Here is a 26,372-nt window from a genome sequence, read left to right as displayed (position 1 = left end):
GCTGTGAATTGGAGCACTTGCGTTCAGGCAGGCGTCGATGAAATCGAATTTTTCATTCATCACAATGTAATGGAACCCCATCGTCTTTCAACAGCTCAAAATATTCCATTCAACATGTTCAGCGAATGAAGAAAATGTAAACACAAACGAAAATTCACGATAGCATTTTCTTTTCTCCAACGGATTGCATAAATTTGTTTACAAATTGGAAAATACGAGCCAATCTGCCAATCTGTTTTAATTTCAATTAGATCGATGAAACAGCGTTTATTTTCCGTTTAAAACAAGAAAAATTGTGATTCGTTTTCCTCATTTTGACAGTTATTTGCTGTCGTCACCGTACGCCACGAGCAATTCACATCCGTATGGTTTATGTTTATTCATGATTGTGATGAAAAATCAGCGTGAATGTGCTAATCAATTTATCGAATAGTTATTCGATAATTTATTGCCAACTGCCATTGGTGAAAAAAAAAAAAATTCAAAAATGCAAGCAACAACTGACAATAAACATGTAGATGATAATATTAATAACGTGATGTTGCTCATTAGTTTGCCAATGATGCAAGCATACAAAAAAAAAACTGTCGTTGCCAAACATTGTTTCACAAAGAGCATTTTTGAGGAGAAGGAGTCAAGTTTCTGTATGGTGTGTCAACGATGCAACAGCTTGGAACTCCCCAATTATTCACAGGCCAAACCAAATAGCAAAAAAAAAAAAACTGGCAACCTTTGAAATGTACGATGATAAAAAACAAATTGTGTGGAGAAAAAAAAGCAAAAAGCGGTTGTTTCATGTATCCACCTTGTCGTTGAATTTATGTTGAAAAAAGTGTACATTTGCGGCGAAATAATGAAGTGAAAGAAGAAAGAGAGGGAGGAGAAGAAAAAAAGAACAAACGGAATTCCATCAGACAACATAAAGTGCAAACATCAAACAGTGCATTTTTATATGTACGCGTTTGAAATAGGAGAGAGTCGGGTTAATGAGTGAGCAGCCGTCAGTCAACGGGGAAATGACGAAATGTGAATAGACATGTGTAAAAAGCCTATCCTCCGAACAGCTGGCATGTGGTTTTCCCATTTTCAACCGAGTAACACATACAAAAGCCGAACGCAAACGTTGCACGCATTCCATCAACTCACAAACTGACGGCATTGCTGTGTGTATAGAGTACATACGAAACGTGCTTCTTGATTTTCCACTGGGCGAACGATTTTCAGAACGGCAACAACGATACAATTACAAACGACATACAGAAGGCGAGAGAGAACAACTGTGTGCGCTGGTGTACGGTTGCATTTGGCTCGGGCGTTGTGGCTACAAACACGCTTTGTTGATCGAGTTCGGTTTAGTTCATATTTAGACATTGCAACATCGGAACGTACTTCGCTTGCATCCTCCGGAACAAAATATAGCCGTTGATATTTTTTCGCGTAGTTCAAACACAATATCCAGCACAAAAGTATTGTGATTACCAGTCAATATTCGAATCGAAACAAAATTATCGTTGAATATTTGAAAAGTTTTTGTTCAATCGTATGGTTATTATTTCATGCTTACTGTGCGGAATAAGCTGCTGCTTGACGAAATTCTATCCACTGATAATTTATCAATAGATAATTTTCTTGGTTTTCAACTGAAAGGAAAAATTACTTCAGCCGCGACCGTTTTTTTCTTCCTCAAATTCGAAATTCAATTGTGAAATGGTGGAAAAATTATCAATTTTTCAAAATTGAAAATCGATGAAATTGTTCTCAAGTTTTAAGCTAAAGGAAATAACTTGTAAATTATAGGCAATTAGATCCTTTTGTTATGAATTGATAAGCCATTGTCAAGTGATAATTTTTTTTTGGTCCAAATATTTGTTTTTTCAATCGCAATTAATATCGAGATCGATAAAATGTTAAGCGAATTCTAAATAGTTTCGTTCTAAATTGAAAAGATTCTAAAAGCGATGGGACATCTTTGATCCTTCAAAGAAAAAAAATCCTCGACGCATGAAATAAGGAATTATTTTTTTTCTGCTGTCCATCAGTTCAAGTGGCTTCGTTTTTGTTGTTGTCGTACAATACTGTTTGCATTATTTTACATGTAACATTGTGATTAGCTCCCTTGATACCAGCGACGTCGCTCCAACTCAATAATCCACGTATTGAACACCAAAGCATTTTTACTATAATCGGTAAGTATCATATTGGTCGACATCGACCAATTTCAATGTTATCACGTGCGTGTTTGTGTGCTCCGATGGCGATACCCATGCGAAGAAAACAATAGGTTTTCCCTGCTTTTGGATGGGACTTTTGTTACTGCCGTAAGCGGTAACTGTCATACCAACCCATATGTCATAAAATCAATTAGAAATATATAACGACTTCTGATATAAATGAAAATTTCATGTGGTCATTTATTACTATGTTCCATTTTTCATGTTCGGCTGTTGCTACGTTGTTGAGTGTTTGTTGTCGTGCGGTGTGACTCTAGTGTCTTCAACTATTCATAGTGAATTATTGTCCGTGGTATTTGTCATTTAGGCATGTGAATTTCAAGTTACTAATACCAATTATTATACACTCTCTCCTTCTCTCTCCCGCACACACACACACAAATACATATCTCTCGAACGATTAATTTTTTGACATTCAACGTCCGAAAATACTCAATTCGACTCCAGTTTATACAGACATTTTATACTTGATCAAAAATTCATTTCAATAGCATAGAGAATCTATTTTCGTTTGCGTTTAATTACATGTTTTTTTCCGGCATAAGCGATCGAACATCAAACGAAACGCACGGCACACGAAAATGTAAACAAATTCCTCATTTGCGTTCGCAAAAGTGCTGTTGAACAGCAGCAAAAATCAATTTCATACTGCATTTATTGGATTCTGAAGTGAGCGGATCCTTTCTCGCTTGATATATCAATTCATTTGCCAGTGATATCGATATGGGAAGACCAGTTGTTCAAGCCCATGGAGAGTAATTTCCAGCCAGTAATTTTCCATGGGCTTGAACAAGTGGTCTTACGAATATTCAATGAAATTTTCAAATGTTCGGTATTCTTGTTGTGCCCCGGAACCAGTGATTTTTTTTTAAACGGTTGCCCGTTCTCGTTTATTAAATTCGCCTCTATTGATTATTTGTCGATAATTTGTGATTGACGGTTTCCAAATGTATGTCATTACGATGAAAACTGCAATTTTGAACTGAACAAAACGGAAATTTTGTTGACAATTTTCCACACAAAAAAAAGAGATTCACCATGGAATTGTACGGAGGTGAAATGAAGAATATTATACTAGGTAAAAATGGTTAAACTTGCGATACACCGATGTTAGAGTGCCTTCAAATTCCTTCGATTCCACTACTGAGGCCAATGTATTCGTTTTATATGTAAAGTGCATGAGTGTGGTCGCGTTAATATTCCCGATAATTCAAGCGATAGACATGCGATTCGAAGCATTTAAATGAATCTTTTATCGAGCGTCACTGAATAATTTATCTTCCTTTTGGACCAGCCACCAAGTGAATTCAAACAAATTTCCACATCTCTTGCATTTTTTATCCATTTTCCTGCAGTAAAAAAAAAACTGTCAATTCAATACAAATTCCGTAGACAAAGCACTTTTGCTGTGAACCTTACTTTTGCTATTTTTTATTCATCAACAGTGTAAATGCATTGTGTTGGAATTTCATTGCTGGCTGTAAAGTGTGCATACGGGAAAGAAATTCCGATGTGAGCAACATAGTTTCAATTCACGCGCTCGTATTAATGCCAAAAATGTGTGCGGAATTGCTTGTTTTATGGGTGCATAATTCAGAATTTTTTTTATATTTATCTATTTCAAGGCTATTTGCACTCGGTTGTGCAACATTTTTCGGTGAAATTCAAATCAAATGTTATGCTCGATGATGAATTGCGATGAAAATTATTTGAAAAATCCGCAGCTGAATGGTTATTGAATGGATTCTCCCAGCAGTATTTATTGCAGCAGCTATAAAAGTTTTCCGGCAGCTATAAAAACGTGCCATTTACTACCAAATTTCTATTCATTGCCCTCCAATCTCTGTTGCAAACATAAAAAACTGCATTCGTCGCATTTTCGTATAAATTTTACAATAAAAACTTTCAACGAACACAATTGCACCGAGAACAAACCGACCCGCCGAAAAACTTCTGTGTTCAGTGCAATGAAAGCAACCATTCCATTTGCCCATTATACTCGTAGTTTTGCTGGACTCGGGCATTTTTGTTTCTATCAAATATTCATGAGTGACGAATGGAAGTGAGCAGATGCTCATCAGATGTGATCATTGACCAAATCTAATATCGTATCGTGTCGTGTCAACTTGTATTTCCTCCAGCATAACTCTACATGAAAGGTATAACTCGTGCGACTGCTTCCGAAATTGCTGCAAAATAACAATCAAAATAGAAAAGTCTTCTGAGTGGAAAAATTCCACATTTAATGAGGTTGTAAACGTTAAAGTTAAACTGAGGCAATATAAAAAAAAAACAAGAACAAAATATTTCGGAGATGAAAAGTAAGCGCAAATGGTGAAATGTTGAAATGCATGGAGATTTGAGTTTTGGCCAGTGGAACAAGAAAAAAAAACGAAAGAAACCATTCAAACAATGAATGGTCTCCCTATTCGTTGAAATGGGAAATGAAAGGCCCGAAGTAACCTTTTTTTTCGGGCGCATAGAACATTTTCTCACATCAAGTTCAGGCATTTCATTTTATGTTATTGTTTTATAAGCACGGCTCTCCAATCTTTCTCCTTTTTATGACTAATAACAATTTATGGTTGATCAGATTGGATCACGAACAACGGAATTCGCTAGCGAATGAGAGAAGAAAAAACCACGAAATTATGATAAAAAGAGCAAAAATTGTGGGGGAACATAAGAGGCAAGCTTAAAGATCCGAAATCATCATAACTATTTCTTATTAGCATCAATAGCAGCATATATGACTATCTTCTTCCACTTGAATGCAATTTGCTCGTATATTCAGATTTAAAGCACATAATGTATGTGCGTGTGTGCGCCCAGTTTCTGCCGAATGGGCCAATGCATTGGATGAATATGGAGAGAAAAAATGTTGTAGTAACATAATTTATGATCATGCCCAGGGACTAGTCACCAAATTGCCAATGCCAATATTATCCTTCATCACATGTTGAATTACCGTATGCCGACCTCCGCTTACGCATCTAGCAAACACTTTGTGTGTGCTAGGTCATGGCAAAGTTGCGTGCATATCTAAAAATAGACAATCATCTGTAGCAAATCTACGGAGTTCGGTTCGGCTCTTTTTTTTGCTGTTAGAAAGTTTTGCCTTTAGCTTTCCCAATAAATCCTATTGTAAAATATGTATGGCGTTGTATTTGAAATTGAATGAAAGCTTGGTGGTGAATATTAATGATGAACAGAGTTTTTTTGTTCTCTTAAACAATTTACCCTTTACTCGCATCATATTTGCCTTTAAGCTATTTTTGCAATTAGGCCCGGCAACATTAACATTCAACATTGCATGGAAACTAATGCTTGTTGATTTGAATTACCGATTTTTCGACGCTGAACCGAAACGCAAGTTAGATTAAAACAATTAATCACACTGGGATTAAATACAAATCATACTTGAACATATGTTTATGTAAAGTTTATGAAAGATGCTTTTGGATATCGAGCGCAAGACCGAGCAAAATTTCTTGGTTTTATTTCAATAAAACGGATTGTCTCAACTCACCCGAAATATGTTTAAGCTCATTTTCAATGCACGAATACACTAAGCTCACCCTTAACAACAGAAAGCTCACCAAGTTCTGTACGTATCAATTCGCATCGTTTTGTGGTCGAAATGCTCAGCGGAACTGTTTCGTTGTTAGAATATAAACATATTTTATGTGTAAAACAAACAGAAATATATCCAAAACTCCAGCTGCTGAATGATGGAAACACGGTATTTATCACACTTTGCCATGCGTTAGGCTTTTGTTGTTGCCAACGGAGCAATGCAATCCGATTAACTCCGGTGTGGGAGATGTTCCGAACCATTCTACTGCAAAATCGGATTTCAGATGACATTTTGCATCTATAAATTACAAGGATTTCCGTGGATTTTGAATGATGGACTATGAAAAGCATGCAAATGGATTCGAAAGAAAGGGTGAGCAGAGGATAAGGGTGTATTCCGCAATTTACAACTCTGTTGTAACCTCTTTTTTTTCATAATGGTTTTCTTTTCCACTCGTCGTGTATAAATCAACAGTTTTGATGTGAAAGGGTAACATTTTGTTTAATATTAACAAATGATTTTCGTTCAGCAGTCACACGAACATTTGCGTGTTGGGACTGGTATTTTCCAATGTCATAATAACAATGAGACATTTTTATTTGGAAATCTAGGTTTTTTTTTCATTAAAGTTTAAGTTGTAGAAAATGTTCATTTTAACAAGATCAGGAAATGGAGCTCTATAATAAACACTTAATTAAAGTGAACTGTGAGTGAACGCGATAGAAATGAAAATCCATAGAAAAACTTGTACCAATATGAGCATATTATCCGCGTTTCTTTATTTCTCAATGTTCTCAATGTTCATTCACAGAGGGAGAAAACCCCAAATATTAAATTGTAATAAATGTTAATATGCTATTGTGAGGCGTCTCAAGCAACGGATTCGAGCACGAATTTGCGCACAACTAAAAATGGATGATTAGTGGTTCAATTATGATTCAGATCGTGGTAATAATATTGCGTTATTGCCCTTGCTATGGTTCTAGGCTAGCGAAATGACACATTGACTGCTGAAATGAATTTGAATAAAAACAGCTTGACAAACGAAATAAAGAGAACAACAGACAATCGAGCGGAGAATTGAATGCGATGAGTGGAATGAATGAAGAACATTCATTATGTGTCAAATCGTTTTTTTTTTTTGTTACGTGCATTGGCCCATTAGACTTATTCAACTATAAAATGCGGTAAACAATTTGATTAACATTTAATTCATTTGCTCGATGATAGTTGAGTTGTGGATGTCATTTTCGGTCGATTCAACACATGTACATTAATTTTTTTTTTGGACGCACACACATGAGACAAGTGAAAATAACGAGATAAAATATATGAAAAAAATTGAAGCGTATTAAATTGCGTGATTGGGTATTTTATTTTCACCATTATATAATTATGTTGGCTGAAGGGAAAACAAATAAATATCAATTCAATTACGTGCTGTATCTGTGTTTTTGAAAAAAAAAATTGTTTATTGCAAAGTAGCGCAGATTGTGATGTGTCTGTCAACCAGGTTTCGTTCCCCGTTCTATCACAAAGATTTGTTTATTGGAATTTATAGAAAATGTCAATGTCATGCATGCACTAAAGTTATATAATGCTGTTATGAGATTTCAAACAGATTCACATACACACCGACAGACAGACATACACGATATGAAGAGTGCTACCCAGCATATTGACAGTAGTGGGGAGATGACAAAAACATTCAATGGCTTTAATATTTGTTAGAATTTCTCGTTTTTCTTCTTATTTATTGCCATCATTGTCATCGTTACAACGGTATGCTCGTTAAATGAGAATGCTTGTATCTCAGTGTGGTTATTGTGTTGTGTTCTGTTTCTCTGTTTCTTTCCTCCTCCTCCTCCTCCTGCTTTTTCTTCTTCTTCTTTTTCTTTTTGGATCACTTTCTGCTGTCTCATCCAACTCTATCTGCCGTTCAACTATATTGGAATCTATGCCAATGCTAAACAAAGAAAGTCGGAACAAACTTTGTATGCGATCGATTTTTTTCCCATTGTTTACACTTAAGAGGACGTCCTCACGATGCCAAATCACAACAACCGCCTGTCTATCTTGTTGATCGTATGCAAAAGCAAAATGAAAGCGGTTCGCTCTCACCACAAATACAAAAGGGATGCAAACTTTTAAGCTGTTCAAGGATACATGCTATCGACACACAAATCCGATTGGCAACGTACTTAACGCTTCGAACATCAAAAGTTTTCCGCAAAACCTGGCCCATGCCTCGGCTTACGAAACACAAACAAAAATGAAACAATCAAACAATTTTTCCATTTTACAAAGTGGAAAATTCTCAAAGTGTTATTCATTTTCGTCTATCTCTTTGTTAAGAGTGGAGCAGTCTGTTTATGTTTCAGATTGCATCAATCAATTTTATCATTACATTGTTGACCAAACGAGAATTTAAAACAACAACAACAACAAAAAAAACGAATGTGAAACTTTACTGAAATTACAAAAATTTCTAATCTGCCACTGCTCAAAAGAAAATGAAATTATGAACGTGAGCTCACACATACAAGCGCAGCGTACAAAAATCGAGGCCAAACAAATAGAAGTTACGATTAGGTATGCATTCAAATGCGTCAACATTGTGTGAAATATTCGAATAAAATTTTCATTCAGTTGACACATGTTTCATATTTCGAAGCCATTATTCAAATTTGATGTGAAAAGGTGGGTAAAAAGAAGGACCCAAGCTTTTTGAAGCAAGCACAAAGGACATCGCACAATTCACTAGAATTGGTCTCGTGCGCGCGCGCTCATTTGCTCAATTGCTCTTTTGCCTTGGTGTAAGCGAGAAAAGGTAAAATGAAACGTGCAATGACTGCATTGGCAGAAATTAAGTTTTAATTATGCACAACACAAAGCGTAAGATATTTTTAAGGTTAAATGCGAGTGTTTGTATGAGTAGAGAAAGAAAACGAGATTTTCTTATGTAAATTTGAGGATACGATAGAGTATACGTGATTCATTCTCACACCACCACAAGAAATAATTAAAATGCAATTCTGAAATGTAAAAGATCGGTCATCCGATTAAATGGCTTGAGCTGTGTTATCGAGCAGAGAGTAACTGTGTTCAACAATCGTCCACCCATCGTTTCCATTTTGTTGCTCGTTTGTCGCGTTGTGGGCATATACCACATCTATTCATTCAATTTCATTTCATTATAATGTGTAGTTATGTGTCGCACAAATGAGAAATGCCGCTCATTATTCACTTACATGCACATGCTTGTTAGTTTTCTGGCACTTAATTGCAACCCGATAACCTAATTCAACTGAAATAATTATCATCAAACTCACGAAGCCGAGCTGCACACCATTCATCTTCAGTCGTACGATTCGAGTGCACACACACTTGAGCAAATAGTTAGTTGTGTACGCGACGAAAGAGATACACAGCATACGAATGAGCTTAAATCGAACAGTTGCATAAAAATAAATTAAATCGTTGACGAAAGTTTTAGTTGTCGTTTGCCGTAAAATTCAACCAAACGAACAAACAACTAGAAATATATTGAGATGAAATTGTTGCAGCCAAAACAATGTGCACACTAAAATTCACATTGTGGATCGTTGAAAGTAACGTGTTTTTTTTCGGATATATTCACCAAATGTCATTCGGTTGCCGTGCATTTTCAGTGCAGCGATTGGACGCAGATATTCCGGAGCCAATTTTATGATTGCGCGCATTCCGCACACCATTCAAATTGAATCTCATGAATATTACAAGTACCATTTATCTGTGCATGATCTCGCCACAGGAAACAATATTGAATTGAAATGAATAATTTAATCAAGTTCCGACATAAAATGTCGCTTCATTATCATTTCGATGAACTATATTTGGAGCGAAAAACCCATTTTAATGATTTATTTTCGGCGACTAACAAAGGGAAACAATAAAAAAAAGAGTGTGAGAGAGAGAGACAAGCCATTGAGCAATCATGGGATGTGGATTCATTACCCGAGAAATAACAAATACCCAAAACGAAAATCAATTAAAACTGGTTTGTGTGCGTCGCGCACTGCGCACATGCTCATAATAATCGAAAACAATGAGCGAAGATGCAATCACTGTTTGCTCTGGCAGAACTTTCAACACCAAACCATTTTGGAAAATGATGTTGCAAGTTCAAGACGAACGAAAAACTTTTTCTATTTAAACAACTGGCAAATGAAAACAAATTTGACAATGATTTCTATCTAAATGGCCCATTAATTTTGATAACGACACAAAGATATAAGTGATGAAATGCAATATCTGTTCCTATTATACTGTCGAAACATACATATATACTGCAACAATTGTTGTGCATGCAACGGCGTGATTACTTGGCAGTGTATAAAAGATTGAATCGTTGGACGATTTGGTTTAGAATGGTTTAAGAAGTGCGAAAAGTAATAAGTGAATAAAAGTGGAAGGAAAAGTGTACACAGACAGTAATTCCAAGCTTGATCGACATGAAGGTGTTTATTTTGATTAGCGTTGTGTTGGCTTGCGCCGCAACGTCACAAGTGAGTTTAACTCAAATTCAAATTGGTTGATCCGTTTCATACTGATAATTTTGTTTTCTTTCGTCCAACCCATGTGTGTGGTTTTTGTTTTTAGAGTTCACCAACTGACACGCCAAACAACACGCCAACGCCACGAAAACTCCATATTTTCGATAACATCAAAGCGGCATCGTCGAATTTAGCATCGGCCGCCTCGAATCAAATATCAAACGGTGTGAATCGAACAACGAACTTGGTAAATACGATGTCAGACGTTTTAACGTTGGCTTTGAACACCACCAATAAATTATCGACCATTGACCGCAAATACTTTTTGGGTGGAAAACTGGCTAATGCATCGTCAATATTTCTAAACACGACATCGACTGTCGTTGTCAACATATTGAACGCAAAGTTCAGCAGACTCAACCGTTTGATTGCCATAAAAACGAACATCACCAACAAAATGCTACACATTTCAATGAATTTCGTGAATAAAACCGGGCAACTTCTCACCCGATTGACAGCCACGTCTCGTCCGCGCTCTTTACCTAGTCGCAAATGGAATATCACCCAAAAGATTCTCAATAAATCAATAAATCTAGCCAATGTGACAGGTCAGTCTCTAGCCAATGTTATCAATGCCACTTCAGTGCTTCTTACAAAATCCATCGATGATCAAACCCATTTTGTAACGGAGCTTCTTAATTCGACGGCCAACATATTAAATGAGACGACTAATTCACTGGGGAGTCTATTGAATACCACAAATCATTTGATTGTGGATGTAGCCGATTCGAAAGTCGATACCAGCGCTTTGGTTCTATATCAAACGGCTAATCTACTGAGTGCATCATCGAAAACCGTACGGTTATTCTTGAATACGACCACACTGCTTATAAACAATGCGGCTTCCAATAAATTAACCGAAAGCGGACACAATTTCACACTCGGCGGATTGAATGTGACCCATAATGCATTGAAAGCGGTTTTCCGTTCAACAGCCTCACTACTGCAAGATGTTATTTCGGCAAAGAAAGATATTTCAGCCCGTTTAATTATCGCTACCGGAGCATTTCTTGATGCATCCATTCAAATAAAGACAAAACTGTTCAACAAATCTCTCGATGCTACGAAACGACTCACAAACAGCACCATCATACATATTGCATCGAAACTGCATGCAACTGCCGACAAACTCACTTCGCATTTGGGCGATTCAACAGTTCCTGTTGCGCCAAACAATAAACCTCTTGCTGACGGTGGAATTGGAATAGCCACCGAAAACAATGGAGCTCAAACCGAACATACGGAAATTTCGACCGAAAATAATGAAATTCAAACTGAACATGCTGAAGTTTCCACTGAAAAGCATGAAATGACAACTGGAAATGGCGAAGCTTCAGGTGACATTGAAACTTCAAGTGCACCAGTTAATGATGATCCAGGTTTAAGTGAATCACTTGAAGATGAAATTGCATCGAAACTACATGCAACTACCGACGAACTCACGCATTTGAGCGATTCAACAGCACCTATTGCATCTAGCAATAATGCTGAAATTTCAACTGTAACTGAAAACAATGGAGCTCAAACAGAATCTACGGAAATTTCGACTGAAAATGCTGAAGCTTCCACTGAACCGGACGAAATACCAGCTGAAAATAGCGAAACATCAGGTGACATTGGAACTTCAAGTGCATCAGTTGATGATGATGATCAAACTTCAAGTAAAGCTTTTGAAAATGAAATTGCCGACAATGTCACACCATCTGAAAGTCTCAACCTATCCGCGCCGACAGGTGCAATTGCCGATCAAACATCCGAGACGACAGGTAATCAAACCGAATCCATCAGCACAAAAAGTGATACTCCACCTGTCGACGCCTAATTAAAATGATTTCTTTTGAAATTCCCTGACTAATACAAAGTAACACAAATTAAATTTTTGAACAAAAAAGAAGAGACTTATCCATAAATAATTAAACTAGTGCCAATGTAGTATAACGTAGTAGTAGTAGCTTGCAAATGCAATGTTAAATTTTAATCTGCATACAAGAAAAACTCTGTTTCAATTACATCTTTGTAAGAACTTTTATAAATATACAATGAAAACAAACTGCCAAGTTTTCGTTTAGTTTGCATTGAATGCGACGGGAAATGGAAATACTTATTCGCACTTTATAATTATTTCAAACATGGTTACAATATTGTAACAGTTTTTCAGTTGGTAAGATGCAAAATTCCATCGTATGATGCGTGTGTTTTCGAACGTTCCCGGAGGATTCTATTCAAGTTAAAACGTCTCAAGCGTATGCAACGAGCTGGAAAATGCGAGAGAAAATCGTCTTTTGGATTTTTGCTGTGTACAGTTTATAGCGCGAGCAAAATGGGGTTTTGACAAATTCATGCACTTTAGCAAGTTAACGGTTTTGATTAATATGCACAATTTACTTGAGACGATGACGGGATGACAAAATACATTCCAGAAAATGAATTTAGCTGTATGCCTGTTTGATCGCGAAATGAGGTTTGACTTTAAGCTTCACTCGTATACTTATTTAATTTACCATAAACAAAACGTCTTCTGCCATACTTCTCCGCATCAAACAAACAAAAACAACAACTCTCAGCACACAAAGGCGAGTGCAAGTGCTGTCACAGACTGTTTCATTGCAATGCTTTTGAGTCATTTCTTCTTTTCATCCCAGTTGCCTCTATTCATCCCAGTTGCTATGAAGTTTTTCCATTGAAAAACTGTGATGCGAATACAAAAACGAAATTTTGCGGCAAGAAAAATGCGAGAATAAAAGAAACGACACAATTTAATTCAATTTATTTGCCGCGTTCATTGACTATGAAGCAATTTAGACGGCTTTTGAATGAGACATTTGGGAAGCTCACTTATTAAAAGCGATTGAAAAGAAAACGAACGAATTAAAGGGAAAAACGAAACAATAAAAAATAAAGCGCGGAGCATTAACTCGATGAGTGCACAAAGTTTTCAACAATTATCGCGGAATGAACTTTGCGCCTCGAAGTTTTGAGCAGCTGATATGTGACTGACATGGTCTGTCACTCAATGTGTTTGCATCATTGAGCTGTTATTTAGTTCTACTCAAAACATTTCCCGCTCAAATCCATCTTTGTCTTAGCTCATCTTATTCAATGACAAAAAGAAAAAAAACAAAGCGTCACATTGCGATTGGAAAAGCTTTTTGTTAATGGATTTGCGTGCAATTCAATTATCCAGATGAATTGAAACATTTATATTTGAAATTTTATTCGATATCCTGGGTTTTGCCAGAGAAAAAGCAATGTAGTTGGTAACCATTTAAAAAAAATCAACCAAACACCCAAATTCAATCACATTTCAAGCATTAAATGGGAAAATGCACACAAATGTTGTCCAAATTGTCAATTTGCTCACCAAAATGTTTGTTGTGCTAGACAAAAAGGGACAGGATAAAACCGAATGGTGATCATTTTGTGTTGTTTAGCCAATCAATTGCACACCCATCCAAAGGTCATTTTCACTCTGATAGAGAAAATGTGTGCGAGCGAGTGTGTCATGCTTCACTAAACCGTACATCGTTTAAATAATATTTTCAACAATTTATCGTAGTTCATGTCAATGTTTCAGTCTGTTATCTGTGCATAACGAATGACCGCTCCAAAAAAAAATCACCCAACATGTTTCATCGCTTGTGTATCACTGGAAGATGTGTGCTATTTTTTCAAAACTCAAATTGTCTATTTGAAATCGATTTTTTATGCCTTACGCCCGAAGCCTCGGGGGTCTAATGGTCTATTCTCGTGATGTGTTTACTTTTTTTTGCCTTTCTCCACAAACTGTGAACAAAATAGATTGTTATTGGCGGGTTCCATGACTAACGTTTGCATCGCCACATCTTTTGCAGCGAAAGCGAAGGCAAAAAAATAGCTGAAGCAACAAAATAAATGAGTTTGGAGATTTTCCATGTAATTTTTCTTCCTCTCTCCCTCAACGCTAGTGGCATTCTTGGTTTGTGCATTTACTTCTTTTATTCTCATTCGGTTTCATTGTTTTCCATTCATCCGCACGTGTTAGATGAGAGGGTGAGGATTTTTTGTTATCTTGGAGTCAAATGTTTAAATCAGATCAATTTGCAAATGCCATCTAAATATTTGGAATGTGTAAACGTGTTAAGCGTTCGCGCTGAACCTTCGTCGTCGTCGTCGTCGCCGCCGATATTCCTTTCAGCCAATATAATATATATGTATGTGTGGAAATAGTGTTTGTGGTGGCTCGTGGCTCATGCATGCGATTCGAAACATTGATTTCGCAACCATGTAATCAAATAAGCGATAAATGAATCTTGTACTCGCTTTAGCGATATGTGGGTGTTGAAAAAAAAATTCCGATCCACACAATAAATGTGCATACGAAATGCGAAGCGGTTGGTTACAGAATATTATAAAATACAGAGTCAACCGCCTCGAAATTGTCGACGATTCAATTTTTTTTATGGCAGCGCTTTCGTTCTTCATTTATTTATTTTCATTCCAATTTCATTCGGTTCCATTTTACATGCTACTGTGAGAGAGTAGTACTCTCTATTTTACCTTCTCCGGATTCTATTTGCCTGGCTTCAAGCGACAACTCAAATGAAATATGCGCTCATAAACGGAAAAAAAAAGATGAGAATGTGCATGTGAATAAATTATATGTGGTGCGTATGCCGTACTTGCTTATCATCCGGCTAAACTGAATGTGTTGCGGCGCACAGACACGGTTCATCACAAATCAAATGCTTTTCGGCAAAAAAAAGAGAGCGATGTTTGCAACCAACGCAAAATCTGAATAAACACATGCAAATTATTACTACGCAACGATATGACTGGCATGATAAACATTTGGTTCCTGAAGATTATTGCGCTTTTTCTGCCTCACGGCGTGTAAACAAACAAGCTCACATATTCATATTGAGCAATTTTTTTTGACGAAACGTCCTTTATTCGTTCTTAGGCAACCGCAATCCGTCTGAGATGGCAAAATTTTGGACGGCGAACGATTTAATGCTCTGCGAAATGTATACGACACAGTTTTATGCGTGACAAGAGCATATGTGAACACATGACATGAACATCGGAAATGTGATATCCATTCATTTTTTTTTCCAACGTTTATCAACCTATATATTGGACGGATATTGATGGCAATATCATCAACTGCCGTAATAGATTGCATTGGTGAAATAGCCGTAGTAAATTAACAAACAGTAGCAAAACGGATGAGTTTGCTCGTAAAGGCTAGAATAAAAAAGGTGCAATAAATACGCAAGTGTCATAATTATTCCAATATTGTGTGCAATCACAGTGCAATTTAAGCGTTTATAAATATTTCATGGTCGACTTAATTAAAAGCTGTGAAATTGAGATGGTAAATGATTCGGTTTTCCAAGCTCTTTATTTGATTGGCCTTTGAATTGGCATCACGTTTTGACCTCCAATATCCATTGCCTTCGCCTTTGTCTCTTTGATAATTAAAATTTTCTCATCCGTTTTTCTCATTCTCTCTCTCTCTTCCTGTCTCTGCACTCTCGACTCCGTTCGTTTGCCATGCAGCTTACAAAACCCCGAAGTCGTTAACATTTGCTATGAAATGGTGATTTGAGCGTTGGGATATTTAACACTTCAGCCATTGCCAAGCGGTTTTTATGATACTGATTTAGAGTTGTGCTCGCATCGTTTAATTTCAGTCGGATTAAATCCAATGATAATCTTTCAGTGTCAAAACAACGCATCCATTCGATTCGTATGACGTGAGACTGTCTCACACTACATTCTATGTCTTCTGGTGTGTTTGTGTCTATGTGTCCGAATTGATTAATTATTAACGCCAAACGCATTTCCTTTTAGCTACCTCTGAATGTTTATGTGTGTACGCGTGTTTGTATCAGTGTTTTACGGTGTGCCATTTGATGAATATTTTTTTCAATTTCGCTCCGCAGTCCATCGATTCAATATAACTTTTGTTGTATTTCCTTCTATCTTTAGGGTCAAACTGGATTATTATACCAGCAAACGACAACAACCACAGCAGCACATCGAACGCAATAAAAACTCATCACCAGCAATATCAGCAGGTAATTTCGATTGTGTTCGAGAGAATGAAAATGACAAAAAAAAATTCAGCAGAAAATTCCAGCGAAACAATTTATCATGTGTTATTTTGGAGTAGATGAATTCTCTGCTGTTGCCATTCTCTCTCAACGAATAGCACATAAAAAAAAAACCTGGAACTGTATCAATGAAAAATGGTCATTCATTTAACACTTTAGAATGGGACGCAACATGGCCGGGTCCACACGTTATTGTGGAAGTTAGCGAAAAAGCACCAAACACAAATGGAACCAATATTGAGGGTAATCAGCATTTTTCATTTCAACACTATCCAGTTTTTTTTCCTTCTTCGCACACTTGACAAACCGAGCATCCGGTTAATTTCCCATTTATTTCATACAATACGCGTGTGTGTTTTGGTTTTGCAGCTGGACCAAAAATAATAGTGCGAACAGAAGAAGTGCTCATTGTTGGGGCTGTGTTGCTGCTATGGATCGGTGCGATTGCCTTATTTTTCAATCGATGGGGAAAAATTCGGATGTTAGAGCCATATCAGCCAAAATTCCAACAGCAGCATCGAGCATCGTGTCCACTTGTCGAAATGGAAGCGATACCAGCACTGAAACATCCATCATTTTCTCGCATTTCGATGGGATGTTCATTGCAAATGCCAGCCAGTGGCCGAATGGGTTCCATATCGGGCCCATCTGGAGTATCACCCAGTGTGTTCACGTGTAACACGGCTCGAGGTGAGTCTAAAACTCAATTTTTCATCTCTTTTAAATTTATCGATTCCATTTTCTTTCGATAAATGTCCAATGAATAGTTGAATTTCATGCCAATTGAGTTGTCTCAATTGGATTTTCTCTGTCTGTACAAAACTCAATTCAAACCCATTATTTCCAAAATAATAATTAAAACATCATTTTCACAGCGTCGCCTCTGTACAGTCGCAGTAGACAGAATTCTGTGTTTGTGGGACCACAATCTGTTGCACAGAAACCGTCACGTAAATATCAATCGGCGATAGACATCCATTCGTTGGTTCTTGACGAAGCGCCTGAACCCGTGTAAATACCGTAGCATGTAATAATTTATATTTTTTTTTAGTTCTGTACCAAAAGAAATGAAGAGAAAACATTTACCGTATAATTATCGGGCGATTGAGGCATTCAATTTTCATTTCGTGCCCTTCAAATAAATCACAGGCTATTTGAACACACAAAACGTCAATCCGTAATTCATGGGCCACATCATTTGAATTTCTTACAAAATCAAATCTCAATCTCCAAGTTGAAAAAAAAAGTCTAAATTTCGTAGAAAATAACATATGATCAAAAAAGAACCATACACTAAATAGCCAATATAAAGTCAATGTAATATTAATCGATTCAATTTAAATACTTGATAAATCTGATGGAATCTGTTCTTATGAGAAATAAAATATCTAACCGAAAGCCTTTGCACGATTGACGCGAGCACAAATTTTCTCACGTACACACAGTGATGTGTGTGCGGCTTTGATAGCACAGAAGAGAGCGAGCGAGCGAGACGAGACGAGACGAGAATGACTTATTCATTCGATTATATGTACAATGAACCAACCAAGAGGTGAAAAGCTTTAGGTCATCAAGTGGCCAATATTCACGATTCTATTGTAATGTGTAGGTGGTGCGTGTAAGAATTAGACAGAACTAACAACTCACGTAACAGCATTACCTATATTACTAAAACCATACCTTTCCATATTTCTATGCATTGTTAGAGGATTATTTCTGTCTTTCTAGTTCCAAAATCCATACCCAACGAGAAAAAAAAAAATAAAAACTCAAACATTTTAGAAGTAGACATTTCTTTTCTTCTCTATTCCTTTTTCTCAGTATAGGAATTAACCATGTTTTTTGAACGTAAAAGAAAACAATATTATTTTAATCAAAAAGGCCTCAGAATAATAATGAAGAAAGCCTTCGTTTATCGACTCATAAGCAAACTTCTAAATGTAGATGATACATTTTGAGATTAACCATAACCTAGGCAACTGTTTTAGAGATGACATTGACTGTAAAAACCAGTTAACAGCTGAGAACGTGCGAACGCACCCAGTTTCAAGACAGTTTAAATTAATTGCAAATGAAATCAATTAAGTCGAAAATCCGTCAGAAATGTATTCGGTACCGTTCAGTTTGTAGAGAATAGCGAAGAAACAATTCGGTTCGACAGCATCTTAAATACCGGCAACTGGAAACAAAATTAGAATTAAGCCTGAAAACAGCTTTAATTTTTATAATAGCAAATAAAATGTGTATTTAAAAGATCGACCGATTCAAGAAGAGGATTTCTTGCATCGAAATCGGCTCATTCTACCTTTTATCTTTCACAAACATAAACCAACAAAAAAACTATTTTACTCTAGATGCTAAGCAAGTCTCTATGCATGTTTAAAATTCAATAGGTTTTTTGGGCGTTAAATAGAGTAGCAGCGTGTTAGTTTAGCCGTCAGACGAAGCGTCGTATGCAAAATGCATGAACATGCAAAGTAAGATGAATTATTCGAAATCGTGTCTAACTCGAGTCTGGATTACAAATGACGCACTCCGTTGCTTTTATGAGCGCATCTCTAATTTGTGCTTGCGATATATATCGTAAGCCCTGTATGCAATGAATCAGGCAACATGCCATCTATGCTGCTGCTGCTGCTGCTGCTGCTGTCGTCGCTGCTCCTTACACACTCGAACGTTCACATTCATAACATAAAATCGTTCGCTTCGCATTTCACTGCATGAGAGCGTCTAGTATTGCTCGGAAATTATATGAAGTGGAACAAAAGAAACTGTTGCCAAATAAAATGAAGAATAAAACAAAACAAAACGGTTTATTCTCAAGCGCATTTATTCGGCTTAAGAGTAGATTAACCGTTGATTCACAATTTAGTTGAAATATTCAATTTCAATGCGTTTGCTTCAAATGCATGGATTATTTTTAATAAGTAGCGAAAAACCTTAGCAATTGCGTGTCATTAATTCCGAATGTCGAAATAAAATGCCACATTTTCCGTTTATACCGTTCTCATTGCGTCTCCTTCTGTTTCCCACTCTTTTTTTTTTCTTTCCTTTCTCGTTTACAATTCGATGCTCTTATATCATTGTGCTACATTTCAATTGTCAGTAGCGCGACTAATGTGGCCAAATGCACTTGATTTTTCGGTTTTCTGTTTGTTTGTTTCTCGCTATTTTTAGCCGAATGATTGCAAATCAGTCTGAATGCATCACTTATTATCTTTCGTCAGTGTACGCAATAAAGAACGATCAGAAATTTACAGTGAGCTCGAAATAATATTCAGCTGACTACACAAACGGTGAGGCACTGCGTTTATATGCTTACCATCTGTTTTCCTTTCATTTTCTCTTTCAACGTGCAAACAAGTAACCGAATCAATTTTCAGTTTAACGCTATAATTACGAAATGTAATCAATTTCAACCGGTTTTTTTTTGGGTTTCTCTATTTGGGTGCATACTATTTCCGACCTTATTTCCCCTGAGAGCAACAGTAACATAGCCGCATCCGTGTGCTCTGCTCTGCATAAACATAAACGATGATCGGAATAATCTAATTAGAATGGCGCTATTGGCAAAATTGATCGTTATTCAATAGAATAACCCATCAATTTAAAACCGATACGCATTAATAGCCAAACGATTAATACACCAAACATAAAAAAATATATATTTTTAATGACTTTTATTTATTTACTAAATCTTTTTAAACCTGTGCGTTTAACACGCCAAATTTTACTGATACTGTTATGCAAATCAATTAATACCAATTATTTATACATATGAAATCATAACGAAAAAAGAGAACAATTGTATTTAAATTGATATGTTATTTTCCTATAATTTTGAATGAAAACGTAGAGAAAAATTACGATTAGACGTGTAGTAATTGGCGAAATTAATTAGTATTTCGTTGATGAGTTCAAAATTCAAAAAAAAAAAAAATTTCTCGTTTTGTACATAAAGATTGTAAGTTTCCAATTTGTTGTAGACTGTTTACTGGAGAAACAATCATTTCTATGATGAATATAATAAACAAATCAAACCAACAATAACAAATATTGTATATTATGTGCTACAACACACTGTTTCTACATTTCAAGTGTCTAAGTGTTAAGTCATAAATTAAGATTTTTATCTGAATAAAACGAGGCACATAAAATATCAAAAACAAGCCTTTTCTTCTTAGCATTTTCCCCAATATTTATCAATTGAGCAAAAGAGGATTGTGTAATGAAACAATTAACGAGAGAATGATGTTGGTGAGTGATCAACTGAGTAATGTATAACTTTCCGATTTAGTGAGATATAGACACGTGGTTCAAAGAAAATCCATTTGACAGGAGCTGTGAGCAAATTTCCATTTAATCATCGACAAATCTCGCCCCATTTGAATGGTTGGCGCTTAAAAGCTTACGGAAATCAACATCAGTTGAAACGCAAATAAAGTCATAAATAACGCCTTGTCTTAAAATTAAGACATTAAGTCAGTTTGAAGCTACACTCTTTCCTTGGGTTGAATACTGAGTCTCACGGCCCAGCATCAATTCTTTTGGACGAAGCACTTTACTTTGAAATCTGTCGTTTCGACACATTCGCATTTTGAATTTATAAGAAAGCAAATTGAAAGTGTTGGCTAAATGATGAACAAAAGTGAAAAACGTCGTCATTGAAAAATGACGAAATTCAATGCTAGCAAACCAAATGGACGCGTCATAGATAATTTGATTCAAACCATAGGATGGAGAGCTAAGGGGATTTATCTCTCGCGAATGCTGCGAATGCATTCGCATTTCAGAACAAAAATTCGAATGTTTGCGAATGCGACGAATGCGGCTATGACATCGAACTTGTGGGTACATAATTCATTCGTTCATTCGTGTTTGGGCATGCATTTGCAACGCTGCCGTATGATTTCTATGCAAACATTCGCACTCGCATTCGTGAGAACGTTCGAGAACGGCGAAATACGACTGCCATACGAATGCGAGTGCGAATGTTTACATAGAAATCATATGGCAGCGTTGCGAATGCATAGCACTGAGCGCGAATTTGTGAATAAAAATTCGAATGCCAAACCGACATAGAAGCCCCTAGATGGAGAGTGTAATATTAAATCACGTTTAACGGATGCTTGAGCCAAAATCCAAAAATGAATCTGATTTTTTTCGCCATTGTCAGCAAGAAAAACATTGCAACGAAGAGGATGAAGGGGAAAATGCGTTATCCCAGCATGAGCGGAAATTTTAATTTAAATTGAAAGCTTAGGAAGGCGCAATGTGTTCGTTTCACTTTGAAAGTGGCAAATGCCATTTAGAACACTCTGTAAGAATGACAGCAAAAGCCATAATTCTTTCTTTTAAATTTTGATCCAAACAAAAACATGATTAAGACGAAATCGCGTCAAATAAAAAAATAGATAAAATTCAAAGTGTCATCAACAGTATCGCTCACTTTCACGAATTTCGTCGCAGTCGATAGAAGAAAAAATGAACTCGAGAGCTTGGTGGTAAAGTGCCAAGCGAAGCACAAGAAGATGAATGAGGGTGAGCCATAAGCATATTCGGAGTGTAGCACAAAACATAAAAATACGAACGAGCAGCGGAAAATGGAAGAGAGAGAGAGAATGTCGTACTGGCGAAACCAAAATTACGTATAATTAGATATCCCAAGCGCATAAAATTCACAGACACTAAACAAAAAAAACGGAATAGAAGCATCAAAACAGCAGTAAGACCGTCCCAGCAGAAAAAAAAGCAAATGGAAACATGCGGGTGGTTTGGTTGTTAGCGTGTGCAGAAACACCCACCAATGTGCACATCACGTGAAAGCAGTGTCTAATTTCGTATGCTCGTTGCGAATCTAAGCAATGCTTATATCACTCTCGAATCAAATTGATGACAAAATAAAAATCTAACTCGGAATTCAATGTGATGTGCTGTGCTGTGCTGTTATCATAACCATTGTAAGTCGAAGTCATTTTTTTTCACTCGTGTGTGTGTATGTGTGTTTCGTTTCAGTCCTTGACAACGCTCATCACCATCCACCGCAATAAATATGTAGCATGATAAAGACTTCCATTAAATTTAACTTACGCAATGGGAAGATGCTATTGTTTTCCTTTTGTTTCGAGTGGCAACGCTGGAATGGAAATGCTGTAAAAATCGCATTTATTTCAAATTAGTATTTTTCTTATTTCAGTCAAGGATTCTTTTAAGTGTGTGTTGGCTTTGGGTGTATCAATGCGAACGACTTGCACACGCTCCCTCATATGGAAAGTGGTAAACTTTTTCTTCAAACACATGTCACATGACTCTTTTGCAAGTCAAAGCGTGCTCGCGTACTCAAGAAACATCATCAATTGACTTTGAAGTATCGCATCCTTTTCTTTCCATTTGAACCTGAATATATATTGGCTATCGGGCATGTGATGTGCCATAGATCACCATCATTTAAGCATTAGTACTGCTCAGGGAATTGTACATTTTTCCGCTTTTAAGAATATTTACTTCTCTCCATCGCAAAAAAAAACAACGGAGAAAAAGGATGGTCGAAAGAATAAACACCAACTAACAATGATCATCACATTAAATTCTATAGCGGTAAGTATACTTTTGCTGGCGGCAAATGATTTTTACAAACAATTTTTCCGACAAAAACAAAATTGAATAAAAAAAAACAACGAAGATCCGAACAAAACAGCTACGACCCAACTCAAAAACACTCAAAAACAACGTTCCGAAACGAAAAGTGTGCAAAGAATGAAGAAACGAAAAGTGTGTTTCGTATTTGGGTGAAAACACTTCAAAGATTCTACTTTCATGTGGAACTTATGGAAATTTTTCGAATCGATTGTGATCCTCATTTGCTTTGGCCATTTGTTCGAATTTCACAGATCAGTTTGAAATCGACAGCGATTTATTGTGCGCATTATTTATGCGTAGCGTTTCGTTGGCCCGAGATAAATGTTACTGAATTGCAATCGCATTTGTTTTGACTCGTCTTTACGAAATCGAGACTGAAGGCACAACACGTCGAAGTTACGTACACCCGACAAATGTAAATCCGTTCACATTTATATGATGGCAACGTTTATTGCCCGCATTCGAGCTAGCTTAGTGCTCGGAACGGCTATGAGATTATTTTTTTTTCACGCATTCGGCTGTGAGAAGGCGCTTACGCAAACTTAAAATGTTAAATAGTGTTCGGTGGATCTTAGGCTGTTCAAATGGAAATAGAAGTATGAATGAAATATGCTCGCAAGTGTGACAGCAATACGAAAAAAAATTCATCCGGCTAATGTTAGAAACGCTTGCATTTCATGCAAATAAGCCATTAAATGACTGGCAAGAAGTGTAATTATGATCGGTGTTACATTAACCAGGAATTTTAGAATCCTAATTTAGAACGTCAGTATAGGCGCAAACTGCACGCTCACTACACAACATAGAAAATACAAAACGAACAAGAACGGCGAGCTGCGTTCGGAAAATAGCTCACGTCATGATATGATTTGACGGAATTTGAAGTTAAATAACATGTTGAAAATAGAAGGGATTTTGCTCCGTTACGTGCACATTTATATCATCGGTGTGTTTTTGATGTAAATACGATAATATTAAAAGGAATAAATGTAAACAAGCCAAACGATGTGAACAGATTTTGGGGCTTTTTTTCATCACATACACACAAATGCAACATTCATCAATATTTTAATGATTTATCCCGGAAATGTACGTTTTGTTTTGAAATCGATTAGTTCGTACGAGTTTATAACGATGATTGACAAATTGGATTTATTAATCTCTGTCTATCCAAGCCAATGATCCACCATGTACATTTATTCGAAAATCAATGTTCTGTCGATTTGACGGAATTCACAAAAGTCCTGTTGTTCCTGCATCACCTTGTCACGTTTTCAGACATGTTCGAATTGAACAGTTCGATACCATTTTTTTCTAAAATGTATTTCAGTAAAATGCACATCACTATTCGCTACTTTTATTTCGCTTATTTTTGGATCAGTTTAAGGAGTACAGAAGTCCGAAGAAAAATATGTTGCTGCTAGATTGTGTATAAAAAGTGTGCTCGTATATTTATTTCAGAAGAAAGCCGTATGCAATATTCAAGAGAAGTGGAAATTTGTGGCAAAATAATTGATTTGATGGACGACATTGAGGCAATTTCTAATAATACCGTATTTTCATATTGTGTTAGGTCAAAAACGAAACTATTCAAACTCGAATGGATAGAGTAAATTGGTTAATACCGTAATCAGTGTCTCTTTACCAATCCAACAAAACACGTGGGAGTAGTACAAAAGTATACTACTCGTGGAGTATTCAAAAATATATTCTCATATTATAAAATAATGATTTTCCACAAAAATTTTGTTGTCAAAAATGAGTCATTTTGGAATCAATTGCCGCTTGAAAGTATTATTAAAATTGTGTGAAAATATTCATCTATTGACACTACAATGTTGTGGACTTTCACTGAACACATATATGCTCCCTCATCTATTCATAGTATTTCCCAAAATGAACAAAGCAATTTTTTCAATCGCCAGTTCTCTATTGCCCATTTTTTTCATTGTTATTTGCTATACATTATTAAGCTAATCCATTAGTAGTTTAATTCAACTTAACGTAAAATCCATTTATTTATTTGCCATCAAGTTACTTTTTGATTTGTTTAAACTAACTCAATTTGTGATTCAACTAATTATTTATTGTCTATCTACTTATTTATTATTTACTCATTACCAAATGACTAAACTTCCTAACGAACTGAAAACTTCATCGCTGATTGATAAAGTAACAAAAAACTAAAGCAAAACTAAAACTGAAATTTAAACTTAAACTCAAATTTTAAACTTGAACTGAAAACTACAAAATTGCGATTGATATGGAAACTAAACTATTCATGTATTCATACTGTTAAACTACATTCTAAAGTCGGCTTATCAAAGTAGACTATAAAATCAATAAATAATAATTATTTTGATGTTTCATTTCAGCGTATAATAATGATATCGTGCAAATGTCGACCGACCTGTAACCCAAACCGCAATGGATCGATGGCGATGTTTTGAATGAATAGACAGCCACTGGACAATGGCTACGATTTGATAATATATACGCGACAAAGTTGTGGGTCAATTATTTCGGATGTCTATTGACCCATGTGAACTGATTGTGGTCGACTTCATTCGGTCAGTGGTTGTGTATCTGATTTCATCGCTAATCGATAAACTCCAAACATTCCGATGAGCAAAAAACAACACACACTGCCCCACCACCAACATGAAACTAAGGGCAATTCCTCTGTATTAAAGACATTATTAAAGCTTAACGTTCTGCATAAAATCGGTTCGATACTATAGTTTTTTTGCTAGTATCATCGACGTGAATAGCAATCGTGCGATTTGGGCAATTTATCATAAAAGTCACAATCTATGAATGCGGTATCAAATATACAAATTGAATTGTTATGTCTATCGTTTATCTATTAATTAACATCGTATCTCGCATCCCACACCATTTCACTCGGATGACAATACAATTTTATTCCACCCAAAATCAGCGACAACCTTGTTCTGCTGGAGCAAATCGCTTATGATAAAAAAACATTCATGTTGCTTAGACGGATCATACAACAATTAAAATATGACAACGCTATTTCGATGTATTTATTAGAGATACATGGATTTTCCATATTCTTTACAACATTTAAAAAATGCTCTTTTTATTTTCTGTTCAAAATCCCAAAACTTTTCGTGGTTCAGTGAATTAACGCTTAAAATGGAAATGTCTTTTCATCGTTCCGGCAATGGAAATTCAGCGAACCCTTTAGTAAGGCCCCTTTGAATTATGGAGT

General features: G+C 36.2%; 2 protein-coding genes across 2 annotated transcripts; both read left to right on the top strand.

Moving 5' to 3' along the window:
• Positions 1-10,301: 10,301 nt before the first annotated feature.
• On the top strand, positions 10,302-12,225 carry LOC129569303 (uncharacterized). The gene is made up of 2 exons (XM_055448037.1): positions 10,302-10,355; positions 10,450-12,225. Exons 1-2 carry the CDS (start codon positions 10,302-10,304, stop codon positions 12,223-12,225), a joined length of 1,830 nt encoding a protein of 609 aa, XP_055304012.1.
• Positions 12,226-16,378: 4,153 nt separating this feature from the next.
• Positions 16,379-20,663, top strand: LOC129569370 (uncharacterized). Its single transcript, XM_055448151.1, has 4 exons — positions 16,379-16,462; positions 16,658-16,741; positions 16,868-17,188; positions 17,374-20,663. Exons 3-4 carry the CDS (start codon positions 16,978-16,980, stop codon positions 17,511-17,513), a joined length of 351 nt encoding a protein of 116 aa, XP_055304126.1. The 5' UTR covers positions 16,379-16,462; positions 16,658-16,741; positions 16,868-16,977; the 3' UTR covers positions 17,514-20,663.
• Positions 20,664-26,372: the final 5,709 nt, after the last annotated feature.

The sequence above is a fragment of the Sitodiplosis mosellana genome, unplaced genomic scaffold (assembly GCF_009176505.1).
Source record: "Sitodiplosis mosellana isolate CC-2019 unplaced genomic scaffold, AAFC_SMos_1.0 Smas_scaffold_30, whole genome shotgun sequence".
NCBI lineage: Eukaryota > Metazoa > Arthropoda > Insecta > Diptera > Cecidomyiidae > Sitodiplosis > Sitodiplosis mosellana.
This window is presented reverse-complemented; position numbering and strand designations above follow the sequence as displayed.

What these genes read in the sequence shown, in the direction of transcription:
- LOC129569303 (XM_055448037.1), top strand. Translation starts at nt 10,302, where the DNA reads ATGAAGGTGTTTATTTTGATTAGCGTTGTGTTGGCTTGCGCCGCAACG. An exon ending in CTTGCGCCGCAACGTCACAA is followed by an intron (nt 10,356 to 10,449) that starts GTGAGTTTAACT and finishes TTTTGTTTTTAG; the next exon opens with AGTTCACCAACTGACACGCC.
- LOC129569370 (XM_055448151.1), top strand. Translation starts at nt 16,978, where the DNA reads ATGTTAGAGCCATATCAGCCAAAATTCCAACAGCAGCATCGAGCATCG. An exon ending in CACGTGTAACACGGCTCGAG is followed by an intron (nt 17,189 to 17,373) that starts GTGAGTCTAAAA and finishes TCATTTTCACAG; the next exon opens with CGTCGCCTCTGTACAGTCGC.